General features: G+C 42.1%; 1 protein-coding gene across 7 annotated transcripts in view; it reads right to left on the bottom strand.

Annotated features, from left to right (window-relative positions):
• Nucleotides 1-25,109, bottom strand: part of MAJIN (membrane anchored junction protein) — a 54,182-nt gene that overhangs the window by 22,676 nt on the left and 6,397 nt on the right. For 2 of the 7 annotated variants that reach the window (XM_066978811.1, XM_066978805.1), the window contains exons 2-7: nucleotides 18,879-18,978; nucleotides 12,786-13,106; nucleotides 7,741-10,498; nucleotides 7,126-7,248; nucleotides 3,403-3,448; nucleotides 1,619-1,694 (exon numbers count right to left, since the gene is read on the bottom strand). In XM_066978811.1, coding sequence (XP_066834912.1) covers nucleotides 1,619-1,694; nucleotides 3,403-3,448; nucleotides 7,126-7,226 — 223 coding nt within the window. In that variant the 5' untranslated portion in view covers nucleotides 7,227-7,248; nucleotides 7,741-10,498; nucleotides 12,786-13,106; nucleotides 18,879-18,978. The remainder of the gene's footprint in view (nucleotides 1-1,618; nucleotides 1,695-3,402; nucleotides 3,449-7,125; nucleotides 7,249-7,740; nucleotides 10,499-12,785; nucleotides 13,107-18,878; nucleotides 18,979-25,109) is intronic. The other 5 variants (XM_066978807.1, XM_066978808.1, XM_066978806.1 and 2 more) reach the window with 5 other exon arrangements.

Genomic DNA, 25,109 nt, shown 5'->3' with positions numbered 1-25,109 from the left:
TTTCTTTCAGTATTTCATGTCTGATGATGCTCTTGGCTACTTTATCTTCTTGGCAGTAACAGGACTAAGTTGTGATCATGTGTATCAGGTTCTGACAGATAAAAAGACGATGATCTCACTTTTGCCTGCTCATATGAAGTGTGGCAATACTGCAGTCTTCTAAGACTGAAATGGAATGCCTTGAAGGCAGAAACACATGGGTGTTCATTATTTGTGGGCATCCAGAACTATAGGAGGTGATGCCAAAGGCCATAATGTCATTCAAAAATTGACTCACCTTAGGATCAAAAAAAATTTTTCATTAAATTGACTTACTTTTATTTTAAACAAGAGCAACAGGACTTCTTTTTTTTTTTAAACCAAACCAACTAGAATAGAAACATTAATTAATGCTTGTCATTTAATTATTGTCAATTTAAATGTATAAGATGTGGAATACACAGCAGACATAGCTAAATTATATCAAGTTGTGCAAGAAAGAAATAAAGGCTAGTGCACTCTGATGAAAAAAAAAATCTAAAAGAAGAAGGAGCCTCTAGTTGAGCTGCTAGCCAGAATAATCCAGTCTCAAGTGCTTCAGAATTTACATACCAAAATCGAAATCCCCAGGAAATAACACTCAACAAAACCAGTACATGTGAATATTCTAATATTAACTTCTATATGCCTATACTCTGCAATGGCATAGAGCTTTTACATTATTTTCTGATAGCAAATCAGGCTGAGCCACTAAATGCCTCTGTAAACTTCAGGGAAGAAGGAAAAAATCTGGTCGCTGGTCACAAAGGAATAAATAGGATGAGCAAAATAAGATGAATTCATTTGTTCTAGTTTTATTTCTATACTTCAAAGCTTATATTGAAGATGTGAACAGAATAACTAGATGACAACCCTATAGGTATAATGTGTTCAAAACCCAATCTAGTCTTCCAGCTATCTCAGATCTACCTCTAACTCATAATTACCTCTCCTTGTAAAACTCACTCCACAGGTATTTTTCACTTCTCTCAGCTCTCAGTGGGTATGCAAGCATATACTCACATTTGCACCCTCCCAAGAAACAGCTTTTGTATTAAACGTTCATCTAGGCAACGTAAGAATTCATGAGAACACTACCCTATTCTCCTGAGGTCAAGCTCAAACTTCTTCCTGAACAGACTGAAGCCAGCTTTACAGAAGCAATCCTCCCTCAGAATCCCATGACTGTGATTTAATTCTAATGTACCTTACCAGAAAACTACTGTAGTCTTTTCTACCAGTGAGCCAAAGTTTCTGAGTCTGTAAGGAACGTTTTACATTTCATTAACAGTTTTAAACAATGCACTAGCTTTGTTTGCAACTGCATTTGGTGAGTTTACTATGACTTCATATATATGCTTTTGTTTTGTCTGACTAGATCTGACTTGGAATGCAAGATCATTAATCTAAAAACAATGCAAAACACCCTTCTGAAATCAATTCTTTGGTGAAGGCAACAACTGAGGTGAGTCCTCGGCTAACATGAAGTTGTGAAGCTCAAAGTAACTAAAGATCTGCAAAGTACTGTATGTGAATGCTGAATTAAGTAATGCCCAACATATTCATTGAATCATTTATTTTTATGAGGCTGAAAGGATACAGGGAAAGACAGTGAAGTGGTCTGTAGAAAATGGATGTAAATTGTCAAGATTTCCAAGGATTACTCGAATTGCTTCCTGGAGATAGAGAAGATGGAAAAAAAAAAAAAAAGGAGGGAAAAACATTAACAATATAACCACAATTCCATTGTGAAGTACAGTTTCAAGGAGTGGGAAAAATTTAAAATAACCTTACAGTTTGCATGAGTTGTGGAAAGCACATTCTAGATACATACAGCTTTGCTTATCCTTTTCCCCTTCTTCTCCCCACTCCCTCTGTTTCACCTTGAGTGCACTGCAGTAACACTAATAGAAGTTGACGTGAATGAACATCTTCTTAAATTAACATAGAAACACTTGTTTTTCTGAAGAACATGGGCTTTTAAATTTACGAAGTTTCCTTTTTTCAGCAAAACACATTCGGTATTTATTTATTTCAAAAATAAGAATATTCCTCTTTCTCTGAATGCTGAACCAATTCAACTTAGAGAAGAGGAAACTAAGGGATGACCTCACTGCTATTGACAGCTTCCTCATGAAGGGGAGCAGAGGGGCAGGCACTGATCTCTTCTCTCTGATCACAGCGACAGGACCTACGGGAACTGCATGGAGCTGTGACAGGGGAGGTTCAGGTTGGATACAAGGTAAAGATTCTTCACTGAGAGTGTGGTCAAGCACTGAACAATGTTCCCCAGGGAAGTGGTCATGGACCCAGGCCTGTCTGTATTCAGGCAGTGTTTGGACAATGCTCTTAGATGTATAGTTTAACTATTAGTTTGCACTATGTGGAATCAGAAGTTAGGCTTGATGATCCTTGTGCATCCCTTCCAACTCAGGATATTCTATGATTCTAGTTGTAACAATTCATTTACAGAGAAACTGTAATTCAGCCCCAACAAAATCCTGTTTTACAAAAAGAAAGCTTTTTTTTTTTGGTATTATTGTTAATTATTTTTCAAAGACAACAAATAATAATTTTCCATATCAAAATCAGCAAATTGTCTTCAACAATATTTACAATACTATTACCATACTCTGAAGATTTTTTAAATTAAGTAATAGGAGTATTTTTTAAGTAAGCAACATATTTGCCTCATTTCCTTGGGAATGAAAGGGTCTTTCTTCTGTCTCTAATAGGGAAAAGATGAGGAGATCTCATCAGCTATGACCAAGCATGGTTGCAAAGTAATGGCATCAATACAAGAACATCCACTGGTTGCACTGGCTCCACAGTTACGACAAAAGCACATGCAATTTAGCATTAGGAAGAAAACACTCTGTCAATCCAGTTTTGCCACATGCAAACAAAGCACATGCAATTTAGCATTAGAAAGAAAGCACTCTGTCAATCTAGTTTTGCCACAGCTCCTTAAAAAACAGGAGTGTTTCACAGCTAATGAAGCCTAAGAAGTTAAAAGTAGTGGTCAGGTCCTACACCAAGAGTGAAACCATGGGAAAATTCTACTTCAGAATGAATCTGAACAGGAATCAGAACGGAATGGTGTGTAACTGGCTCCACAAACATGAGTTTCCATTTATCCAATTCATTAGATTATTTGAAATATTTCAAATAAAAGCATTATTCTTTTTTTTTCCAGGCCAATTGTGCATTTTGATGAAATTATTTGAAGTATTTTTTCACCCTTGTACTTTCCCAAGTTCTCCATTATTCTATTTAGAAATGTTTCATTTAACATGATGTTCACAGCCCCGTAATGAATAAAAGATTTACACAGCTGAACATTCGGCTAAGGCCCCATGGACCTGCTTTATATCCTAGTCCTACCTCTAACTCCTTGACAGCACTTTCAGTGTTATCTAGTTCAGAAGCACTGTGAAACAAACAGAGAGAATTAGTCCCACCCCAGTCACAAAACAATGGAATTACATTCATTGGCAGAGTTCAAATGACAACAAAACATCATGAATAAGGCATATTCTCACTACATAGAGGAAATACTTAGCAGGAATTTGAATTCTTAAAATATTGTTCTTAAAAATTCTATTATTTCAGAAGGATTGTTTCTTTTGATTTGTGTCCATTTGTATACTGTGTGCACATAGAACAAATAAGAGGTCAGATCTTTTCAGTCAATCCCCACTAACTATTATGATTTCTTTTCGACAAGGTGGCCTCAAACTAACACTTCTGTCTTCCAACCTATCAATTATCCATTCTACATTCTAGTCAAGAGACAAAAAGAAGCCATCAGAACTTGTCCCTTAATTCCATCCACAATGCAGAACCGTTGAAGAAATGGGCTTTGCATCACTGAAGTAGGGCCGTTTGATGCTGGTAATTGTGTACTGCCTACATCAGACTTTGCTCTCACAATGTTAAACACATTTTTTGTAAACTATCTTCTCAAACGTTGCTTGCTGCTAGGTATCAGCCAACAATAAAATATACAGTGAGAAATAAGGTCTTTAAAAAAATCAGAATCCATTAAAAAGTAAACAAATCACATAATTGTTACTTGGAAATAAGTAAATTAAGTGGAATATAAGTAATCATGGCATGCAAGTATTCTCTGATTTATGGTTTGGTAGTGCAGTCATTTTTATATCTAACACATTCAGGGTCCCTAGTCAGAACTTGGTCAGAGATGAGAACTTTCCTTCCTCTTCAGAAATGCTCTCTCCTTGTTTGACACTAACAAGTTAATGAAAGGAATTGCACAACATGCCACAATAGGAGGAAATTGATATCACCCATCCAAGTCTTACACTGTGGTCATGATGACTTCATTAAGCAGCAGAAAAATGAAAGATTCAGTAAGGAATTACGTCATGGTGATGAGGAGAAAAAGGTGGAAGAAGTGGAAGAAAGCAAGGAACATTCCAGGGTCTCCTGGCACAGGTGTCAGACTTGCTATCTGATTGCAGGGGATTCATTTGGCTGGATTTGGGGGCACCTGGGAAGGGGTGATTTTCTTTTTAAGCGTGGAATGCAGAGATGCAAAAATGGAGTCATCTTTCTGACTTTAAAGAAAGAAAGAACCTTTATTGTTACCTCATTTTCCCTAGGTATTTAGAAGATTTTCAGTGAAGATGACTTCACACTAGCAAAAGCCTGCACATGTCACAATCAGGTCTGTGATCAGCTGGGATCAACTCTTTCAAGTTTCTGTTGGAAATCTATCCTGAGAGTGGTCACAATCTTATTGCGGGGAAAACGAGTTTCACTTCCCAAATCCCAAGGCTGGCTGATAATGTTTCTCTGAACATGACTATATATGCATGTAGGAGTTACAATTTTACATTTTACTCTCTTTTATGAATTAGGAATGAATCAGATGCTTTGCTATCACTTCATTTCAGTGTGGCAAAGAAGGACACTGTGGCAAGGGCTGTATATCTTCCACAGACATCTCTTGTCCCTGGTGCATGAATATGGTGACTTTCACAGCAAAGAGACAGTGAAGAAAAAAGATTTTTGAGTTGTTTCTCATGTTTCTCATCCAGCTTCAGAGCTACATTCAGAATCTCTGCCAGGTATTAAAGATCTTGAAAATAGTCCAAATTTAATTCAAGAAACATCTGCAAAAGGAGTTCTGCCTTCTGAAGAGGAAGATCACAGGTGCTCTGAGCTACTGCTAGATCAGATACACTGATTATTCTCTCCAGTGCTTAAAGGCAAGATCATCTAATTCATAACACATTAAGTCTTCTTCAGCCTAATAACAGTTACTTCCTGAATAAAACCAGGCTCTGGCAATGTCTTTGTGTATATGATTACCCAAGGAAATTCACTTTTGTTGAGAAAACCACTCTTATAGACAGAAACTCAAGGGAGTTGTTCCATATGGAATTTTAGCCCTGCTGCATAAAAACAGGTTTTTTATGATGGCACAGGGCTTCTCTGTTTCTTTGATGCAAGCATATCTGCTGATCCAAAAGGACCTCAGTCTTAGTTCCTGTATGCTTGTCATCATCTGGAAAGAGATATAATCTCAACAGTTTTACAAGACTTTCCAAAAGCCTTTGAGGGCATCACCCTTGAACTGCTGTCTGTTGATGATCACAGCCTTGAAGGATGTACACAAAGAGACAGATTATGCTAATAGAGCCACTGGTTTTGCTTATTTTAATTTTATTAATGTTTATGAATACTAACATTTATACTAACATTTATACTAACATACTAAACTATTAATATAGTTTATCAGAAGTTGACAGTAACAAAGTATAAAGTTTCAGACCAAGTTTCAGATATACAGAACACTCCTGTGGCAGAACACAATCTATAAACACCTGGTTTTGAATGCTATTCTTAAACCTGAGCAGTAGTATCTCCTTTTGCCAGAACAGCTTAAACTTCTATGATGATTAGAGCCCACAGCCTCAAGGACTGAGTCCCCTCTCAAATTAAAACCTCCAAAAACTTCTTGAGTGGGTTGGTCAAGGCTTTGTTCACTCACAAAAGGATCTGTTTATCATATCTGCATGTCTAAATTAGCAAACACAAGCAGATTCCTCCAAGGCAATAGCCTCAGGGAATATTATTTTTTCACCTTTTAAAGATCAACCTCCTTTCTTGTTTTACATCTTCCCCATCTGACCAGACTAATCAGCACACTGCGATTAAGTTACTTTGCTGTCTAGTAACTGTAACTTCCTATTTGAGGCTTACCACACAACCATTACCTCCCACAACTCTTATTCATTCATTATCCTCTGCACACCCAAAGGCTATTTTCCTTTCTCTTCCTTGAATGCCAGCAACACTGACAGACTAAAATACTGTCCTTTCACTATCATTTCTCAGGCTTGTCACTACGATACCTTCTATAAATTGAGAGAAGCAGTTATCAAAGAAGTCCTCCTCAGTTCCTCTACCTGCAGGAAAGGCATGCTGTTGTTTCAAAACAACAAGTTTGTCTTAAACATTTGAAATAAGAGTGGCAGTGGAAAGGGAACCTTCAGAGAAAAAAATCCTGAGAGTAAAAGAAACTACTCCCAGGTGCCAGGGAGAGTTTCTAAAGACTGTGCATATATCTACGAGTGCATTATTGCAAGACCAGCAAAAGGCAATTTGCTAACACTGACAGCCTAATAAATAAGTACACATTGAGTATGGAGCTCCAAGGTTCTACAGCTTCTAAATTTGATTCTATGATTCTGCAGTGGGTAATATTGGTGGTAGGGGGACAGTTGGACCAGATGATCTTGGAGATCTTTTCCAACCTTAATGATTTTATGATTCTAAATTAAAAACAAAATTTCAAAACACTGGCAGTAAAAATAGACTATTTTTCCAATGAGGCAAGAAATCCATACAGGGAAATGAAATACAATATTTTTTTATGGCTCATGTTACTCTCCCATGCCAATGCTCAGTGTGTACAACAAACTAAAGCGCAACAGCAGCTTTTAAGTGACAACTTTCATAGTGAAAGAAGGCAAGAAATGAGGAGCCCCCAAAATTTGTATTGACATTCTCATATTAACTCAGTTCTACAAATGATTATCAAGCTGCAGGTTGACTTTTCAGCTTTAACTTTCTTACCTTTTGAAGCTACCATAACGGATTTTAAACTTATACACAAGTCTGCCTGCATGAAGAAACCTTGTTTCAGGCAACAGATATGTAAATGGTTTTAATGACATATTTTTCTTCCTCAGTGTACACCTAGGGAAGCAAAAGAATTAAAGGTAAATTATTAAAACCCTTAACCAGATTTCATTCTGTCACAGTATAAGAAAAGATTACATGCAACTAGTGGGGACGGGAGGAAGAGGGAGTCTGGCAAAGGGCAGGAGCATGGAAGGACAGCCCAGCACTGGAGGTGGTTCTGGAGCAAAGCCTTCTAGTGGAAGGAAGGGGCCTGCGGAAGATGCCAAGCCCAAAGCCCTCCTGCCTGCTGAGAGGGGAGACACCATCGCCCTCCTCCTCCTCACCCTCCCTGCTGGCCTGCTAGGTGAACAGGGTGTCACAGGCCCCTTGGGCAACCCTGACGCGGGGACACCACCTCCACCTGTCCTGCCAAGAGAGTTTTCCGCAGGGGACAGGGGCTGACAGCCTGCTCCCGGGTGCCAGAGGCCTATCAGGCACCATGCCGGCTCTGGGCCAGCAGCGGAGTGAGGGGGCTGTCTGCCCTGGGAGGGGCTGCGCGGTGCCCACCCGTGCCGTCGCCTCGGAGAGCAGAGTAGAGACCGAAGCACCCGGCCCGGCAGCCCCCCTCAAGTGCCAGCAGGCCTCTTCGCCGCCGCCTGCCCCAGCGCCACCTCGGCCGCAGCGTTCGCTGAACGGGAGGAGCCGCCCGCAGCGGCCCGGACCGGCCCTTCGCAGCGGCGGGTCGGAACTGCGGCCGGAGAGGAGCGGGCGCTGGGGCCGCCTCCCGGCGTGAGGTTCCACACGAGGAGACGATGAGCGGCGCCTGGCAGGACGGCCGACCCGCGCCGCCCCGGGACACCGGCCCGCTGGCAGCCCGCCCCACGAGATGGCTGTCGCGGGAGTGTCAAGGGGAAGCGGTGAGGCGCCTGGCAACGCTGTCCCCGTGGCGCATAGCAGGGAAGCCGCAGGAGACGTCTGAGTTGCCTCGGGGGAGGCTCGGGGTCACTTCCCAGCCGCAGCACCTCCTCTTCCCTTTCTCCCTGTCTCCTCTGCCTTGCCACAGAGTCCGGGCTCTGGGTCAGCTGGGCTGCCTCTGGCCTCAGCTCCAGTTCCCTCACAGCCACATCATGTTCTGCACTGGTTGCAGATGCTGCTGAATTTCAGAGCCAGTGGCATTTTGCTACTGGAAGCAGTTGCTTGTAGCAGTTTGTGTTCCAGTGTGAAACAAAAGCATCAGAGGAGTTGTTGCCCCTTTATCTTGTGCCAGGTCTTAAAACCATTTTCAAAGGAGTGTGGGTTCTGCCTAGGTTTCTCAATGCAACATTAACTCTGGTGCCTAATGACAAACCCTTGACAGCAGCTCTGCCCTTTCTCTTCTAAATTTCAATGATGTCAGTTTTGTCTTTTGTTTTAGGAACTCTTCATGCAAAGATTCCCAGGTATTTTTTCATTCCTCCAATAAACAGAGTGTGCTTCCTTGGAGGGTGACAAAAATGCTACAGCAGAAGTCTTGTCTCATCAGGTTTTTTATTTTGTTTTGTTTTGTTTTAAGGGAAATGACCACTCGAGCCTTTCTGACAACCATGTTTTACAGACACAACTGAAAAGCTGTAATAACCAATGACCTAACAAAGCAATGATCAAAAAAGGAAATACTTATTACCCCATGAAAGCCTACAGGTTATATTTGTAGGAAAAACAAAGACCAGATTAGTTTTCTGTATGTTTCAAGAGAACGCACATGCCAAAAAGGTACAGTAGAAATACAGAGTAATCTCCTTTAAAAATCAGATCCAAAAGTAGTCCTCTGGAGAAGTTTGTGTTTGCTTCCCTCCTGGGGAAACTGCCTAGGCATAGTGAAAGCAGACTGCAAATGTACCAGGGAGTGGCTAGTGTGAATGCAGGAAGGTTTATTCTCCATCCTATGCTCACAAGCTGTGTGCCCCAAAACCTGTTCTCACTAAAAAAAAAAAAAAAAAAAGATAGTGATAGTGTTCATTTCAATCTATACACATACACAGAATGAGAAGGTCTTAAGCTTCTGGAATAACAATTTGCATTTAGTTATCAAAAAGACCTGTACAATCTTAACAGAATCAGTAGACAGTCATAAAAACTTGCTACTCTCCAACCATTACACAAGGAGACTTTATTAAGGTTAGTAAAGTACTCCAAGATCATCTAGTTCACCTGTCCCCCTACCACCAGTATCACGCACTAAACCATATCCCTAAGCACCACGTCCAACCTTTCCTTAAACACCCCCAGGGACGGTGAATCCACCACCTTCCTGGGCAACCTGTTCCAATGCCTCACTGCTCTTTCTGAGAAGAAATGTCTCCTAATTTCCAGCCTGAACCTTTCCTGGTGCAACTTGAGGCCATTCCCTCTTGTCCTATCGGATGGGTTACAGATGGGTTACCAGGTCTTAGAAGGAGATGAGGTTGGTCAGGCAGGACCTACCTTTCATGAACCCATGCTGGTTGGGTTTGATCCCCCAGTTGTCTTGCACATGCTGTGATTGCTCTCAATATGATCTATTCCGTAACCTTCCCTGGCATGATTCACTGACAAAGGTTAGTAACCCTTTGGAGTTAAAAAGGCACTTATGCCCTTCTTAACACTGGCTATTGTCCAACTTTTAATTTCCTGGGGTATTTTTTCATATTGTCTTGTTGAGTCCATATTCTGAAAATTGGGCCTTCCTGAGAGGCAGTGGTGTGTTATGACATTCTCTATACTTGTCTGTACAGCCTTACTACTGAGGCACATTCCACTCAAAGACATTTCCAAAACATTTATGAGCAATTATAAAAGAAGGGTTGGGATTCCCAGATTTCAAAAAGGAGTAATGTTTTATTACAGGTTAGCAGCCTTTTGACAGTCATTCCCAGGTGATTTTTTCTCATCCAATTAAACCAAAGTGTTTCCTTGAGCTACGTATGCCCCTCAAACACTAATAGTTTCAGGCAGAATTATTACCCAAAATGCTAAGGAATTTTCCTCAATTTTAACAACCATCTGCAAAGACTGGTCAAGTGAAAGAGCAGTCTGTAATGTACACTAGGGAATGGAGGCCACATGGGAAACTCCTTCACCAGTACCAACTTCAATTTGAAGTGCTGGGCTGTACTGAGACCATGTTCAATAATAACAAGATTTGCCATGATGGGTAAATAGGATCACAAGAGGTGCCTTCCACTATGTCAGGGATCATGCTATAACTTCAGCTGTAGTCATCTATCTGGCCTTATCAACATCTACTTTTTCCACTTCCTTTTCCTCAGTGGATTTTAAAGATCTTCCAGTGATCTTGGTGTCAATCCTGGCAACAGGAAAAGAACTAAAATGAAGCCATCAAGAAACAGTTTTTGGCCATTGAGCAAGAAAACATGAATCATTTGAGAAAAAGTGTTAGCAACCTTTTAGAATCAACACAGGCACAGTATGCAAAACAACTCATTCATGCAGTTACAAGAGCACAGGTAGAATACTGGCAGAATACTTTTTGTCTTTGTCTTTCTCCAGCATTTTATCAGATAATTTCACTGGAGAAAGCCTCTCTAGGTAAATAGGGTGCAGGAATGAAAAAATTCTTCTAAGTATGAAATGGGAAAGCTCTTCAAAACAGTGACTCTCTGACCATTCAATCAAGAACGATGTGCAGATTTGCTTACACATGTAATGAAGTTGTCTGAAGTGTCATTCTGATTCTGTTGGTGCCAGGTATTCTAGGCGGTCTTAGGCCTTTCCTAACATTAAATCTTATCTTACTACTAATTTTGACAACACAGTGTCATGGGTTATTTTTATTCCTGCTGCATTTATGAGCTCATATTCTGACAATTACTGCTTGCTCAGAGATACCAGTGACCCCACAGAGCCTGTTTTAGGAGTAATCATTTCACATGAGGGGAATATATCCTTGGTTGTCTATACTGGTCTCTCATAGACTGAGTTACTTTTTAGGGTGTTGGGCTGCCCTGAGTTCCACAACAAATCTCTTGGGATTTACCATAATGAGTCACAAAAGGTGCATTCAATTAACCCAGGTATCATGTAGCTTTCATGACCTGCTCAGGAAGACAGAAGTAAAATGAACAAACCCCTCTCAGATGTCAGCTGCTACATTACCTGTTGTGTAACTGTCATCATTAATCCCTTCCTTGTGCATGTCTTGTCTTTTTGCTACTACCTTCACCTTGACCCTGGAAACAAACTAGTTTGAAGGGAAGGCACTGAAGCTTGCACTGAAATGTGGTCACAGAGGTGTTTGAGAGCTATTGTAAAGCCACATAGGCAACATCCCTGAGGACTCCATTAGGAAACCAAGTGACACAGTCAAGAACTACAGAGTCTGCAGGGACAAAGGCGTCTCCATCACCCTGGTCCATTGCTTCACTATCCTTGCTGCAAGGTTTGTTCTTACAGAAATCTTCCCTCCTGCCACTGAAGCCCATCTTTTATTGTCAGTTAATGTTCACATCCATGAAGAAAGGACTATCTGTTTTTTCTCCAATTTGCCACCATCGTTTTGAATTTTACTCTGACCCTTCTGTTTGCTTATGAAAGCACAGGGGAAACAGTTTTCTTAGACTGGGTTTCTGGCTGTTGGTTTCTGTCTTTCTTCTTGTTTGACTGCTTTTATGATGGTTGCAAATGTTTCAAATGTGGTATTAGCCTCATAGGCTCTGCAAAGACTCAAATGGGTGCACCTGCTGCCTGGAGGGACAGAAAGACAGAGCCCTTTTTGGTCCTTTGCAGTGTGTAAGAACTAGGAGTGCCAAGCAGCTAAGAGGCGTAAAAGCAGCATTGCAGGGTTCTCATGTGGGACCCACTGAAGTAAAGGCTGGGAAAAGGCCTATAGTCCAAGGAACCCAGTGACAAGATTCCATAGTTGAAGATAGCAAGAAGAAACAAAAGCTGGGATAAAAGGCTCTGTTAAAGCCTTCTGGTGTTGCCTGCAGAATTTTTTTTAGTCCTTGGAGGGAATGAAGGGGGCAGCTGATTGCTTTTTACACTGCAGCTTTCTGGAGACTCCTGAAAGCTCACATTGAAGGACAGAACCATAATGGACAGCTATGAAAGGGCATCATGCTGATGATATATCTGTGATATATCATGGCCATCAAAGGCAGCAGGATGGGTGCTCACACTGGGACAGGAAAAGCCCTTTCACATCAGCAGGGCTTCAGACAGCCCAGGAAGGTCTGATATGGACAACTAGCCCACAACAGCATCAAAAGGGTTCTTGTCTCAGCAAGAAATAAGTCTCTTGTCTCGGTGTCTGTGATCCTACATCCTGTCCAGAGACAGGGGAAAGCAAAAACCTCTGCAATCTCTTTGGCCTTTTTGATTTTAAGGCCCCTCCAGGAACACTTCTGATGGTTCCAACATGCAGCAGTCAGCCCACTGGGGCCTGAATTCAGCTAAGGCCTTCAGGTGTCATTGTTGGGATTGTTTCCTATCCATATAATACCAATTGTTTTTGACAAGCTGAACATCTTGTCAGGACTTTTTGGAGGAATTCTAGGCTTTTCTCAGGCCCTTGTAAGCAGCAATTAGTGTACACTCCAGAAATGTTGTAAAGGGAAGCAAATTTTTCTACTTACCAGGAATATCAACATAAGCATGTTGTTGTGAACAAGCTTGGACACAGCAAACATGGGTCTCTGAGCAGTAAAAGCCTCATTGTCTGCAAGATGGTTCTCATGTGGTGAGGCACTGGATCAGGTTGCCCAGAGAAGCTCTGGATGCCCCATCCCTGGAAGTGTTCAATGATGAGATTTTAAGCAACACGGTCTAGTGGAAGGTGTCCCTGCCCTTGGCAAGGGTTTGAAATTAAATGAGCTTTAATGTCCCTTCCAACACAAACCATCTATGTTTCTACGGTTAAGCACATGGAATGGTCCCAGCCTTGTTACTTGGACACTCTGAAATGAGGAGAGGAAAAAAGAAACAAGTCAAAGGTTTTTTAGATAGTCAAACTGACTGAGGGTTTGTCAGCATGGGACTGGTGCTTTGGGCTCTGCCATTTCCTGAGACACAAAAGGGCAAAATGAGATATGTTGGAAAACTTTGGAGAAGACAGAAGAGCCATGCAGGTACTCCAGTGTACTGGACAGCCAGAGGGGCCGTGCCAGTACTCAAGAGACCTGTGAACTTCAGACTGGACTAGCTGGTGACCCATGAACTGGGTAAGGGGGCCTGGGATCCATGTGGGGATACAGGGCTGAAAGAGGGGCTGTGCTGGTACTTGAGGATCCATGAATGTGTGTGTGTGTTAGTAAACCTAGAGAGTTCTCTGTGTGCCTGCACGAGTGAACTTCAGTCTCTACTAGCCAGAAAGAAGGAAGGGCTATTAGCTGTCTGTGTCTGTTTTACGTTGAGTCCTATGGGTAAGTTCTGTTGAAGGCAGCCCTTGGCTGAGGCAGCCTGTGTGATCAGTCATGTCAGTATCCTGTCTCTGTTTGCATCTGTGTGTCTCTGGGTGTGGCGGTTTTTACCTTGCTGGGCAGCTGAACTCCATCACAACCAATCTCTTACTACCCTTCCTTAGAAGAAGAGGGGAAAAAGAAAGTATACTGAAAAGGAAAAAAAATAAAATATAAAAACAACTCACAGGTTGAGAAAAAGATAATTTATGTAAAGGGAGAAGGAAGAGGGGGAAAGAAATAAAAAACAAAGGCCGCGCAGAAGCACAGAGAGAGAGAGAAAAGTAATTACTCTCTACTTCCCTTCAATAAGCGATGTTCAGCCACGTCCCAGGAAGCAGAGCCTCAATACGCGTAGCGGTTGTTTGGGAGGATCGACATTTTCATAATGAGAGCCCTCTCTCTCCTTCCCCTTTTCCCCCTTTTCTTGCTGAGTGTGACACCATATGGTATGGAATGTCCCTTTGGTTGGTTTGGCCCTGGTGATGTCCCCTCCCCAGCTCTTGCCCACTCCCAGCCTGCTGGCTCCTGGGTGGGTTGGAGGGAGTCCTGATCCTGTGCCAGTGTTTCTCAGCAGTAGACACAACACTGGTGTGATACCAGTGCTGTTCTAGCTACGAGTGCAGATCACAGCACTGTATGGGCTGCTGCAGGGAACGTTAACACCATCCCAGCCAGACCCAGCACACTGGGATATGTGCTCAGGTTTGCTACCAGAAGAACCTGCCAAGGGAAAAGCAGCAGCCATGTCCCCAGCCTGGGTAGAGACCACAGTATCCTGGGCACACCGGGCTGGACCCTAGACTGGAGCAGTGCTGGGCTGGAGTGGCTGGAGGAGTCAGCCACACTCCTCACTATTTACCTCACTTGTCAGAATATTCAGGAAGCAATTGGACAAAGGGCCAAGGTCCCTGTAAATAGTCAGCAAGAGAAGAAACAGAGAGCTGATACCTTCCAGAGCAAGTGAATCATTAAATTAATAAGGTTGGAAGAGACCTCTGAAGATCATCTGCTCTAACCCCTTTCCTCAAAACAGAGCCTTTTAATTTCTGCACAAAACTACAAGTGAACAGCATTACCTTACACATACACACACAGATCTATTCATTGCTATTATGCCAACTATGGGCTCCCACACAGGGTCTACACAAATGCAAAATCAAAGGACAGTCCCTATCACTATGAACACACTAATCACACAAGGACAGGTAACTATAGCTCTTTCTCAAATTCCAGTGTCTCTGGTCACATGACTGCTCACTCAAATTGGTATATAACATCAGCAGCATAGCCTGTCAAGGAAAACAACAATTTCAGAAAAAAATATGCATTACTCAAGAAAATCATGCCAACATATTTGTCCAGAAATAGGAATGAATACACTCTCTGAAAGTAATATCATTACAGTGCTTGATGGAATCTATATTCTCCTTGGATGCTGGCAGGAGTAAGCTAGGAAAATCTGGAAACAAAAGAAAAAGAAAAAACAAAAAAGTTTCTGTTTTCAGCTCCAGAAAAGATTCTTGTTCAATTGCTACAGGAAAGCCAGTGTTATCTTTGCAGCACAGGAAAAAAGCTTATTCAATATAAACTTAAATGCAACTTGAAGTTAGAGCACAAATCTTGACAAGACCAAATATGTTTGGTTTATGGACAACAAAATATGTTAATAATTTTTAAATACAATTCTTCAAGTTTTCTGCCAAGTCCTGACAAATAAACAGAGGTACGTTTGAAGATCCCTGCAATTCTACCCAACTTTCCCACTATGCTGCAACAGCTTCAAAGACATCTGTAGGCACACAAATCACCACAGCAGCCTGTCTCATCATGGCATCACACACCCACTGCGAAACCACTGGCAGGGAGGCAACTGAAAACAATGGAAGCAGCTGCAGCCTATGACTGCTTGGTGCCCAGGCTTGTCCCCACTGTCCCACAGCACTCACCCTCAGGTTGAAGCCACACCTTCCACCACACGTTTTGTCCCAGTGTCTGCTGAAACAGCATTAGGCTGCCTTTCTGGTGAAAATAAAGCACCAGGGACTAGAGACAAGCAGACAGAAACAGCGGCATACAGTGCGAGGACGAGGACTGGGCACCAGCAGCAGGAAAACATTCCAGAACTACTTCACCTTCAGGGCAAAAAGAAGCCCCGGCAACATCTCTCCCATAGGATGCCCTGTCCCCAAGCGGGGATGTGGGCCGTCTAACAAGCCCAGCTGCAGGGTTGGGCTAGCCAGCAGCGCTGTGTAAAAGGCAAAATATTTCCCCAGCCAGGTGCTGGAAGCTTACACCAAAGGGGAAGGCAGTCTGGAGTAGTGTTCTTGCTGGAGTTTTATGCCTCAAGAGAGCGCTGAAACAATGAGAATCCTCTCATTCCCTTTGCATCAGTGTCCTAGTCTTCACCGCAGTTGCTTGCCAAGACAAAGGAGGCCCCCGGAACGTCCTGCAGCCTCGTACTCCCCTTCCCTCATTAGTGTGCCACCCCATCTGCCCCTCCTGACCTAGGGAGAGACACATCTGCTGGCTGTGGTGGAGAAAGGCACCACAGTGGAGAAAGGCACCACAGAAAGTGTGAAAGTGTCTTCCTTCAGACTTGCATTTGAAACCCCAGTAAAAAATGTGTACGATTTTGATGTGCTTCTGAAAATTGACAGTGTGTGCCAGGGGAACTCCCTTTTTCCCCAGGCCACTGGACAAGTGTATTCACTTGAGTGTGGCTACATGGGCTTGACAGCCATTTCCTCCAGCTCCAGTCCATTCCTCAGTGCTGCTGCTGGACCTTCTGTCCTGCTCTCCAGGATATCCTGCAGCCAAGTGCAGCCCTACTGCAGAGAAGATCAGACAATGCCAATCTGCCCAGCTCACCAGGCTCCTTTCACTGTTGCACTGAAGATATCCCCAAAGCTTCTCCATGTGGTTTGCTCCTGCAAGGTGTGGCCTTGTCATGTGGGTCCTAACGGTCTGCAAAGCATTATCACCTTCCAGACCCTGCTTGCTCCTGTAGGTCCCACAGCAGCTAGAATTAAAGTCTGCTGCATATTGTTTACATTTGCCATGTTCCCAGGAGGAATCCTAAATGTTCTGCTATTAGTTTGCTGGGTAAACAAAGAGGCAGTATAGAAGTTTCATGTAGAAGTTGATCAATCACTGTTTCAGAATCATGGCTTAGCAAATGTGGGAAGGATGGGCCAAAGTTTCTGACTGACTGGTCTGAGCATTCTACTGGAGGAAAAAAAAAAAAAAAAAGCAGTATCACAGAGCCCTGGGTGCCCCCTATTGGAAATCCTCCATGCAGCCAAAACCAAGACGCTCCTCAGCTCCTGCATCCAGAACAGTAGCTACAAGAGCAGCAGTCACCAGATAGCTGCAATCTCCACTGCAAGCTCTGGTGAACAGAGGATTGGCTCTCACCTCAGCAGGGTGAGGGACTCCCACATGAATCTCCAGCAGTAGATTACAATACAGCACAGCCAGCACGGTAATCAAAAGAAAATAAAAAAAAAAGTCCCAGGATTGTTCAGTGCTCAGGTAGCTACTGGCAGTATCAGCGTTGTGTTGGGACCCAGCACAGTTCCTATCCAGCTAAGAAACTGCTGCTTGCTTTGCTCAGAGTCTTGCTTTCCAGAGCCTCTGATAAGAGTTATCTTCCAGCATTTGCCTAGCACTGGCCAGGCAGATTTGGAATCCTCTCATGGCCAAGCATGAAAAAGGTGAATTTTGTTCTGTGGGAACTTTGACAAGTAATCTGTTCAGACCAAAACAGAGAACCCCAGCCCTGTCAGATACCTTCAAAAAATTGAGCAATACCAACTTTGGTAGGCAGATAATACAGTATCTGATGTCTTTTTTTCCTCAAACCCTGGGGACATTTAAGACTCTCAGTACTCACTTTTCCTTCAGAGAAATTTTCTCTATATGCTTGAAAAAAGCCTTGCACCTGTAGACAATTGCTGGCTTATAAACCAAGAACAAAATTAATACCATTTAGCTTTTGTTCTTATGATTTGTAAACTGTTCTCATGATATTTGCAGGTAATTGCCCCCAGATTTTAACTGTACTGCCTGTATATTTGTTTATGAAGCTGACAAACCTGTCTCTGTAACAGAATCTGCCCTGGAGAATCAGAGCAGCCCTGGGAAAGTAAGACATCATTTCTTCTGCTTTGCCTATCAGCAGTGAAACAGTACCTTCACTGTTTCTTCTCTGGTATTGCCCTGGCTGGATCTGCAGCACTCAGGCTTGCCCAAGGGCTCCTTCTCCTCCTAGTTTCTAACAGGACTGCTCTCCTTAGTAGATAGGTGGATAAAGCTGACAATGCCCCAGGGCCAAGAGTGTGTGAGACTGAGATATACCATTTTATAGGTAGATTAGGCTGTTTACATCTCACTTCTGGCAAAATAGTCCAGATAAAAATTCAAGGATATTATAAAGGGAAGAAAAAACTGCTCATGCATCTTCAGTCTATTGTAAAACAACAATCTCAAGGAAAGAGAAAGACTGAAGAGCCTCTATGAAAAGCTCGTTGGAGGTACAGCTGCTGCTGAAAAAAACAGCACCAGAAGAAATCTGTGGAGGGAGGAGACAGAAAGTGACACTTCCTGTGGATGCTTTTCCACACACCAGTGACAAAATCCTGCCGCACTGGCTGGTTGTCTAGGTGGCTGGTTGGCAGTTCAAAAAAGGACCAAGAAAATGAAGAATACTTTTGAAAGAGAAATGGAGAAGACAGGCAAACATGATTTAGGCAGAAAGCTCATAGGGAGGTTACAGTATTCGGCCTTCTTCCTGAATGAGTCCAACCTGAGACTGAAATGTGGACCACTGGGAGGAAATATGTGCCTCACAGTATATGTGATTTGTCTGCCACTGTTGGAAATCAGCTGGGCTACAGACACTGCACTGGTCAGAATACTGAATTTTAGAACCACTAGGGGGACACCAGAATTATCCACCGCTACAAAAATAAATAAATAAATAAATAAAATAAAGTAATAAAAAAATAAATGCCAGCACATCAGGATCAGGACAAACGAGCTTCTGCTGTCCCAGATGGCAGTCTTGTTTGCTGGAGATATTGTGCCAAAGCGTGTGAAATAAAATGATGTGGTGCTTTTTTGCTTTTTTTTTTTTTTCTCTCACCTCCCAAAGTCCTTTTAGTTGGATTTCCTGGCTTGAAAATCTTTTTTCAACCTGCTGCCATTTCAGTTGCTTAGGAATTAGTTTCCCTTTGGAGCAAGTAAGAGTAAGGTAAGAGTAGCACTCACCTGCCCAGCCTTTGACAACTGATAACATCCTGATCAGAAAGCCAGGATGCAGCATGCCAAGTGCCAGCCAGCCCAGTCCTCCCATACTCTAGCCAGATGCCTAAAAAAAAAAAAAAAAAAATTGCAGGAGCAACTCCCAAACTCCTTGTTAGCGTTCATGAAGACACATAATCCACAAAGTGATTATATGAAGGTGCTTTATTAGGTGCCGGAAGTTAGGGGCATGCCTGCCCAAATCTAACTTCATCTGATTTGTTCTCTTAGTTCTCTTTTATCTCCTAAGATACTACATATGCATTAGGTTTCACAACTCATCTATGCATATTCATTTCCTAGCTCCGCCTAGCCTCGCTTCGTATGCTAATTATCTTATCAGTCCTTCTGCGCTTGCGTATTACTCTCTGGTGGTCGTCCGGGTGGTCGTCGGGATGAAGTAAGATGTCTTCATCAGAGTTGAACTTTTTAACCTTTCCTTCTCACGCATGCTCTCTGAGCCCTTGGTCTCAGTCCAAACCGCAAGGTTGGTTTGACCCAGTTCCCAGAGTCCAAGAAGCCCCAGTTATCTAGATGTCTTGCAAATTGAGCATTCTTTTAATCCTCCTTTCTCCTCATCATGAATTGGTGCATTCTCATGTTACCCTTGCACATATATTTTGTATCTTCCAAGCGCAGCCTCGGAACAGTACATCGCAAATGTAACATACTAAACAATATTGTATTATTTCTTCTTCTATTACTAACATTTCCCCCCCTTTGAAAGCATTTCACTCCTTTCGAGGAGGGCAAATGCTTTCACTAACTAACTAAAATATTTTACACTCAGTGCTCACCAATAATATAATCATGGAAAATTACATCATTAAGAATCAAGGAAATTACAAAGATTAGGATTGTCACAACATTTCATAAGTCCACCACTTCTGCTTTATGTTACGTTCACCCTTCTGGTTGGGTTCACTTGATCTGAAACTGATCTTGTCTATTTGGTTTTCATTCCATTTCACCTCCTGGGTTCCTCAGATTCTTTCTCTGAAATCCAAAGTTGTTAGATGCCGGTGGAGGATATTGAGGATGTGGTTCCATTTGCTGAGCAATAGTTTGCATCACTGTCCGGTTCCAGGTTGTCTTCCTTAGAATCAGACTTTTCAGCATTATAAATGTTAACCAAATTAGTACCCCTACAATCACCAATATAATTATTGTCTCCAGTAAGGACTTAACCCAATTACTAATATTCCATCCACTAAAAATTTTATCCAACCAGCTTGTTGTCATATCTTTCTCTTCCTGTTCTGCATCTTGTTCCACTCAAGCCAGTTGTTCTATGACATGATCTACATCAATAGTCACATTTGAAATGTGGATGCAGCAATGATCAATATGATCTTTTAGAAATCCACATACTCCATGTTCCTTTAATAACAGTGTATCTAATGCCAATCGATTTTGTAGCACCATTTTAGTTGTAGATTGTAGTTGGATATTAAGGTCTCTAAAGCCTTCTTTTGTGGCTCTCGCAAGCCTACTCACTTGTCCTGTAAGTTTATAAATCATTTCCCTATTTCAATAAGTAGCTACCTGTGCAAATAGAGATTCTAATGCCCAACTGAATTTTACTCCATCCGAGGGTTCATGCCACGTATCTTCATCTGCCCCTTCTTCTAAACTTCTTTTTGCCCTACTAATTTGTAGGGTTTCCAACTTCCCCTTAAAAGGAGACTTTTTCCATATTGGACACAATGTGGGGAGTCCTAGAGTTATTTCTTTTACTTCCCCATCTATCGGTGGGTGTGTAGTCCAAGTTCCATCACTGGCTGCCCATACAAATTGTCCTGGACTTTGTATGGTACTATAGCTACAATCCACTGCGACTTGACTAGCCTGGCTATTTCTTTCCGAATTGTACTTAATTCCTCGGCAAGCACATCCTGCCCTAAGAGCTATCAATACCGGAAGTAAGTGCTCGATATCTTCATTATTACTGTCGCAAGTATATTTCTTCTCACAAGTCCACCAAGCTACCTTTGTTGACTCTTGTCTACCACTACTATCAACCCGGCTTACTGTATAAAACTGATCAGTTCCATTCTGCTTTCCCTGCCATTTAATACACCATGATGTATTCCCTCCATACTGGAATTTCTGCAATAAACTTACTGTCCAATCACTATCCCACCCTTTCATTCCTTTTGGCTCATTTTTCTCTTGACATTCCCAAACAATCTTTTCTCTAACTCCTTCTACTACACGTAGTTCATCGTAATAACACTGTCCCACATTCTTAAATCTGCCTATCGTTATGAAATGGTAGTTCTTCTTCTTTTCACATTCAGACCTTGATGTTGGGGGCTCAGTTTCCTATAGTATTGTGTAACATTTATCCTCTCTAGAACTTTCACTTCTTTACATTGAATTGTTTCATTTCCTTTTACTTGGGGCAGTGGAGAGGTTATTATACCCGACTCAAGCGGGTCCCCCGTTGCTTTTGGGATGGGCAAACAAGCAGTAATTCTATCAGTTCCTTTCATTATGGCAAAATCTTTAATCAATCCTACCAGTAAATTCTCTGATGGTTGCCTAGGTGGGATCTGTACCACTTGTGTCCATGGTGCCTGGCCCTCTCTTCTTCTTCTAGATCCTTTTTGGTGGGCTACCAATATTCCTTTATCCAATTTCGGATATACCAATATCTCTCTTATCCCGTAATCTGTGCTATTTTCATGTGTTACCACGCACCGGTAATTTCCTTTGTTGACTTTAGTAACACTAAACAGGGTTAAGGTGGTAGCTCCTCTCAGTTGTTGGCCCAATTCTATGGTTATACTTACGTATGCCTTCCCCTTCCATCTAGCCTTCAATCCTGTATTGTCCCTGGTTGTGTCTACGTATATTTCCTGGCTCTGTCCGGAGTCATTTATTTTTCCCCAGACCACCTGTAGAGAGCTAATTGTTATTGGTTTATCGTTGTGCATTCCACATTCCAAAGTAACATTTTCTCCTCTGAATATTTCCTCTTTCTTATATTTTTCTGGTATTTCTAGGAACTCAATTACAAGGTATTTACACAAAACAATTACTGTTATCGTTACTGTTGTTAAGAACCCCAACATTGTATGGTTATATGCGCCTCATCTGTAGTTTTGTATCTCCGATTGCTCGCACTGACCAAAATTCGGGAACCTTTTTCACCCGAGTATAATGAATCCAAGCATCCACCCCTTCTACCTTTACAGCTGTAAAAGTAGTCAATAATACTTGATAAGGTCCGGCCCACCGTTCTCTCAGGGGTTCTTCATTCCAGTTTTTAATGTACACTCGGTCACCTGGCTGAATGTCGTGGACAGGATTTTCCAGTGCCAACGGTCGGTTCCACACCAGAACACTTCGAAGTTGAGCTAAAGTTTTACCAAGAGACAATACATAATTATAAACATCCTGGCTCCCTGTTATATGCATATTAGGATTTGGTTCTGGGGATTCGTAAGGCTTTCCATACGTAATCTCATACGGGCTTACTGACATTCCACTCCTTGGCTTTATCCTTATTCTCAGTAAAGCTATAGGCAAAGCTTGTGGCCATTGTATTTTGGCTTCCTGGCAGATTTTACTGATCTGTCCCTTTAGAGTTTGGTTCATCCTTTCTACCTGTCCACTAGATTGGGGTCTCCATGCAGTATGTAAATTCCAAGAAATTCCTAATAGCCGACTTATGTCTTTAACCACAGATGAAACAAAGTGCGGCCCCCTATCCGAGGATATTCCTAATGGTACCCCAAACCTCGGAATGATTTCCCGCAGTAACCATTTTACTGTCTCTTTAGCTTGATTGGTGCGACAGGGAAGGGCTTCTGGCCATCTGAAAGAGGTGTCAACCCCTACTAACAAATACCTACATCCCCTAGTCCTAGGTAACTCTACAAAATCAACTTGCCAGTAATCTCCTGGTTCTATTCCTACTCTAACTCTTCCCATTTCAGCATGTTTTCTTGCTACTGGATTATTTTTCAGACAAATCTCACACTTTGACATTACTGATTTTGCCATTGTTAACATATGTGTAGAGATGATGCTACGTTTTAAAATGTTACCATTGCCTCTGCACCCCAGTGACACTCATTATGTCTTGTCTGAAGTATTTCTCGCATCACCAAGGGGGGTATTACTACCTGGCCCGTAGCGGTTACATACCGTCCATCAGAGTTCTTTCGGGCCTTTAGGAGATGTACTAATTTCTCATCCTCTGGTGAATATCTTGGTTCCTTGGGAAGATTAAGACAAGTGGGGCCTACCTTGAGTGGTACCAAAGCCATTACATTCCACACCTCCCGAGCAATTTGTCGAGCTGCTCGATCTATCAGCCGATTCCCTTCTGATATTTTTGAGGTTCCTCCTTGATGAGCTTTACAGTGCATAATAGCCACTTGTTTTGGTTTTTGTACCGCATTTATCAAATTTAACACCTCCTCTTGATAGCTTATATTGGCTCCTTGTGAGGACAACAGCCCTCTTTCTTTCCATAATGCTCCATGAACATGGACTACTCCAAAAGCATACTTTGAATCTGTCCAAATATTTACCATCTTTCCTTTACTCAGTTCCAGTGCTCGAGTTAGGGCTATCAGTTCTGCTCGCTGTGCTGATGTTTCAGGTGGTAAAGGTTTTGCTTCGATTACTGTCTTCAGGGTTGTTACTGCATACCCTGCATATCGTGTTCCATTCTCCGCAAAACTACTACCATCAGTAAAAAGTTCCCAGTCATACCTTTCAAGGGGTACATCCTTCAAATCCTCGCGGCTCGCATGGGTATGTTCAATTATTTCCACACAATTGTGTTCCAACGGTCCTTCTTCTGGAACAGTTCCTAGAAATACTGCTGAATTTAACAGGTCAGTTGTTTTCAAGGTTACGTCATCTTGTTCAGTTAGTATTGCCTGATATTTCATCATTCGGCTGGGTGATAACCAGTGGCCCCCCTTTTGTTCTAAAACAGTTGTTACCATATGTGGTACAAAAACTTCAATATGTTTTCCCATTTGAAGGCAAATAATTTTCTACTATCTTTATCAAGAGGTATGCAAAAGAAGGCATCCTTTAAATCTATCACAGTAAACCATTTATATTTCTCTCTCACAGATGTTAACAATGTGTAAGGATTAGCCACTACCGGGTGAATGTCCTTTGTTATTTCATTTATTGCTCTAAGATCTTGTACCAATCTATACTCACCATTCGGCTTCCTTACTGGAAAAATTGGAGTATTGTATTCCGATTTACATTCTTCCAGAATCTGATGTTTGAGAAATTTGTCAATAATTTTCACTGTCCCCTGCCTAGCTTCTATCTTAAGTGGATATTGTTTGATTCGAACAGGTTTGGCTCCTTCCTTTAATTCCACCTTTACCGGTTGTGCCAGTTTCGACTTCCCTGGTACATCTGTTTCCCATACTGTTGGTATAACTGCATTTTCTACTTCTCTTGGAATATTAACAAAGGGTTTATCTTTGATCATTAGGATTTGTCCTACTTTGGACTCAGGTACCTTCATTATTAATTCTCCATCCTCAAAGGTTATTGTTGCATCTAATTTAGCTAGTAGATCCCGTCCCAAGAGTGGAATCGGGCATTCTGGTACATACTAAAATTCATAGGTTAGTTCCTTACCCCCAAAACGCAAATCAAGGGGTTGTAAGAATGGCCGTTCCTCCTCCTTCCCTGTGGCTCCAATTATTGTAGTTGTCTTAGTTCCCAGTCGTACTTTTAAACTATTTAACACTGAATATGTTGCTCCTATTACATTTACAGACTAATTAACACAGAGAAAGAAGCTCCTGTAACCAACAACAACAAAAAAATTCAAGCCTCTCTCTTCGTTTCCTAGCTTTATTTCAACTAGTGGACCTGCTAGGGTAGATGCCCCAGGTCCCCATCATTTCTGACTGTTGTAAGTTTATCCTGCAGCCTAAGACAAATTCTTTCTGATATCAGGGGCCGATTGCCCTAGAAAGAGGCTAGCCAATTGCCTCTGTTTGTTTTCTGAAGCCAGGTCCAAATTTTCTGTCTTTTTTTTTTTTTTTTTTCCATTGCATTTCAAAGTCGGTCTGAAAATTCAAAAATTCCATAGGGTTTTCTTTTGGACCTTGTTGGAACAGATTCTCAATTCCCAATTTAACCAGATTTTGGTATTTACATAATTTCCGGGGTGGTAAGGGTCTCGGGGGGGGGGGGGGGGGG

The sequence above is a fragment of the Anser cygnoides genome, chromosome 17 (genome assembly GCF_040182565.1).
Source record: "Anser cygnoides isolate HZ-2024a breed goose chromosome 17, Taihu_goose_T2T_genome, whole genome shotgun sequence".
NCBI lineage: Eukaryota > Metazoa > Chordata > Aves > Anseriformes > Anatidae > Anser > Anser cygnoides.
This window is presented reverse-complemented; position numbering and strand designations above follow the sequence as displayed.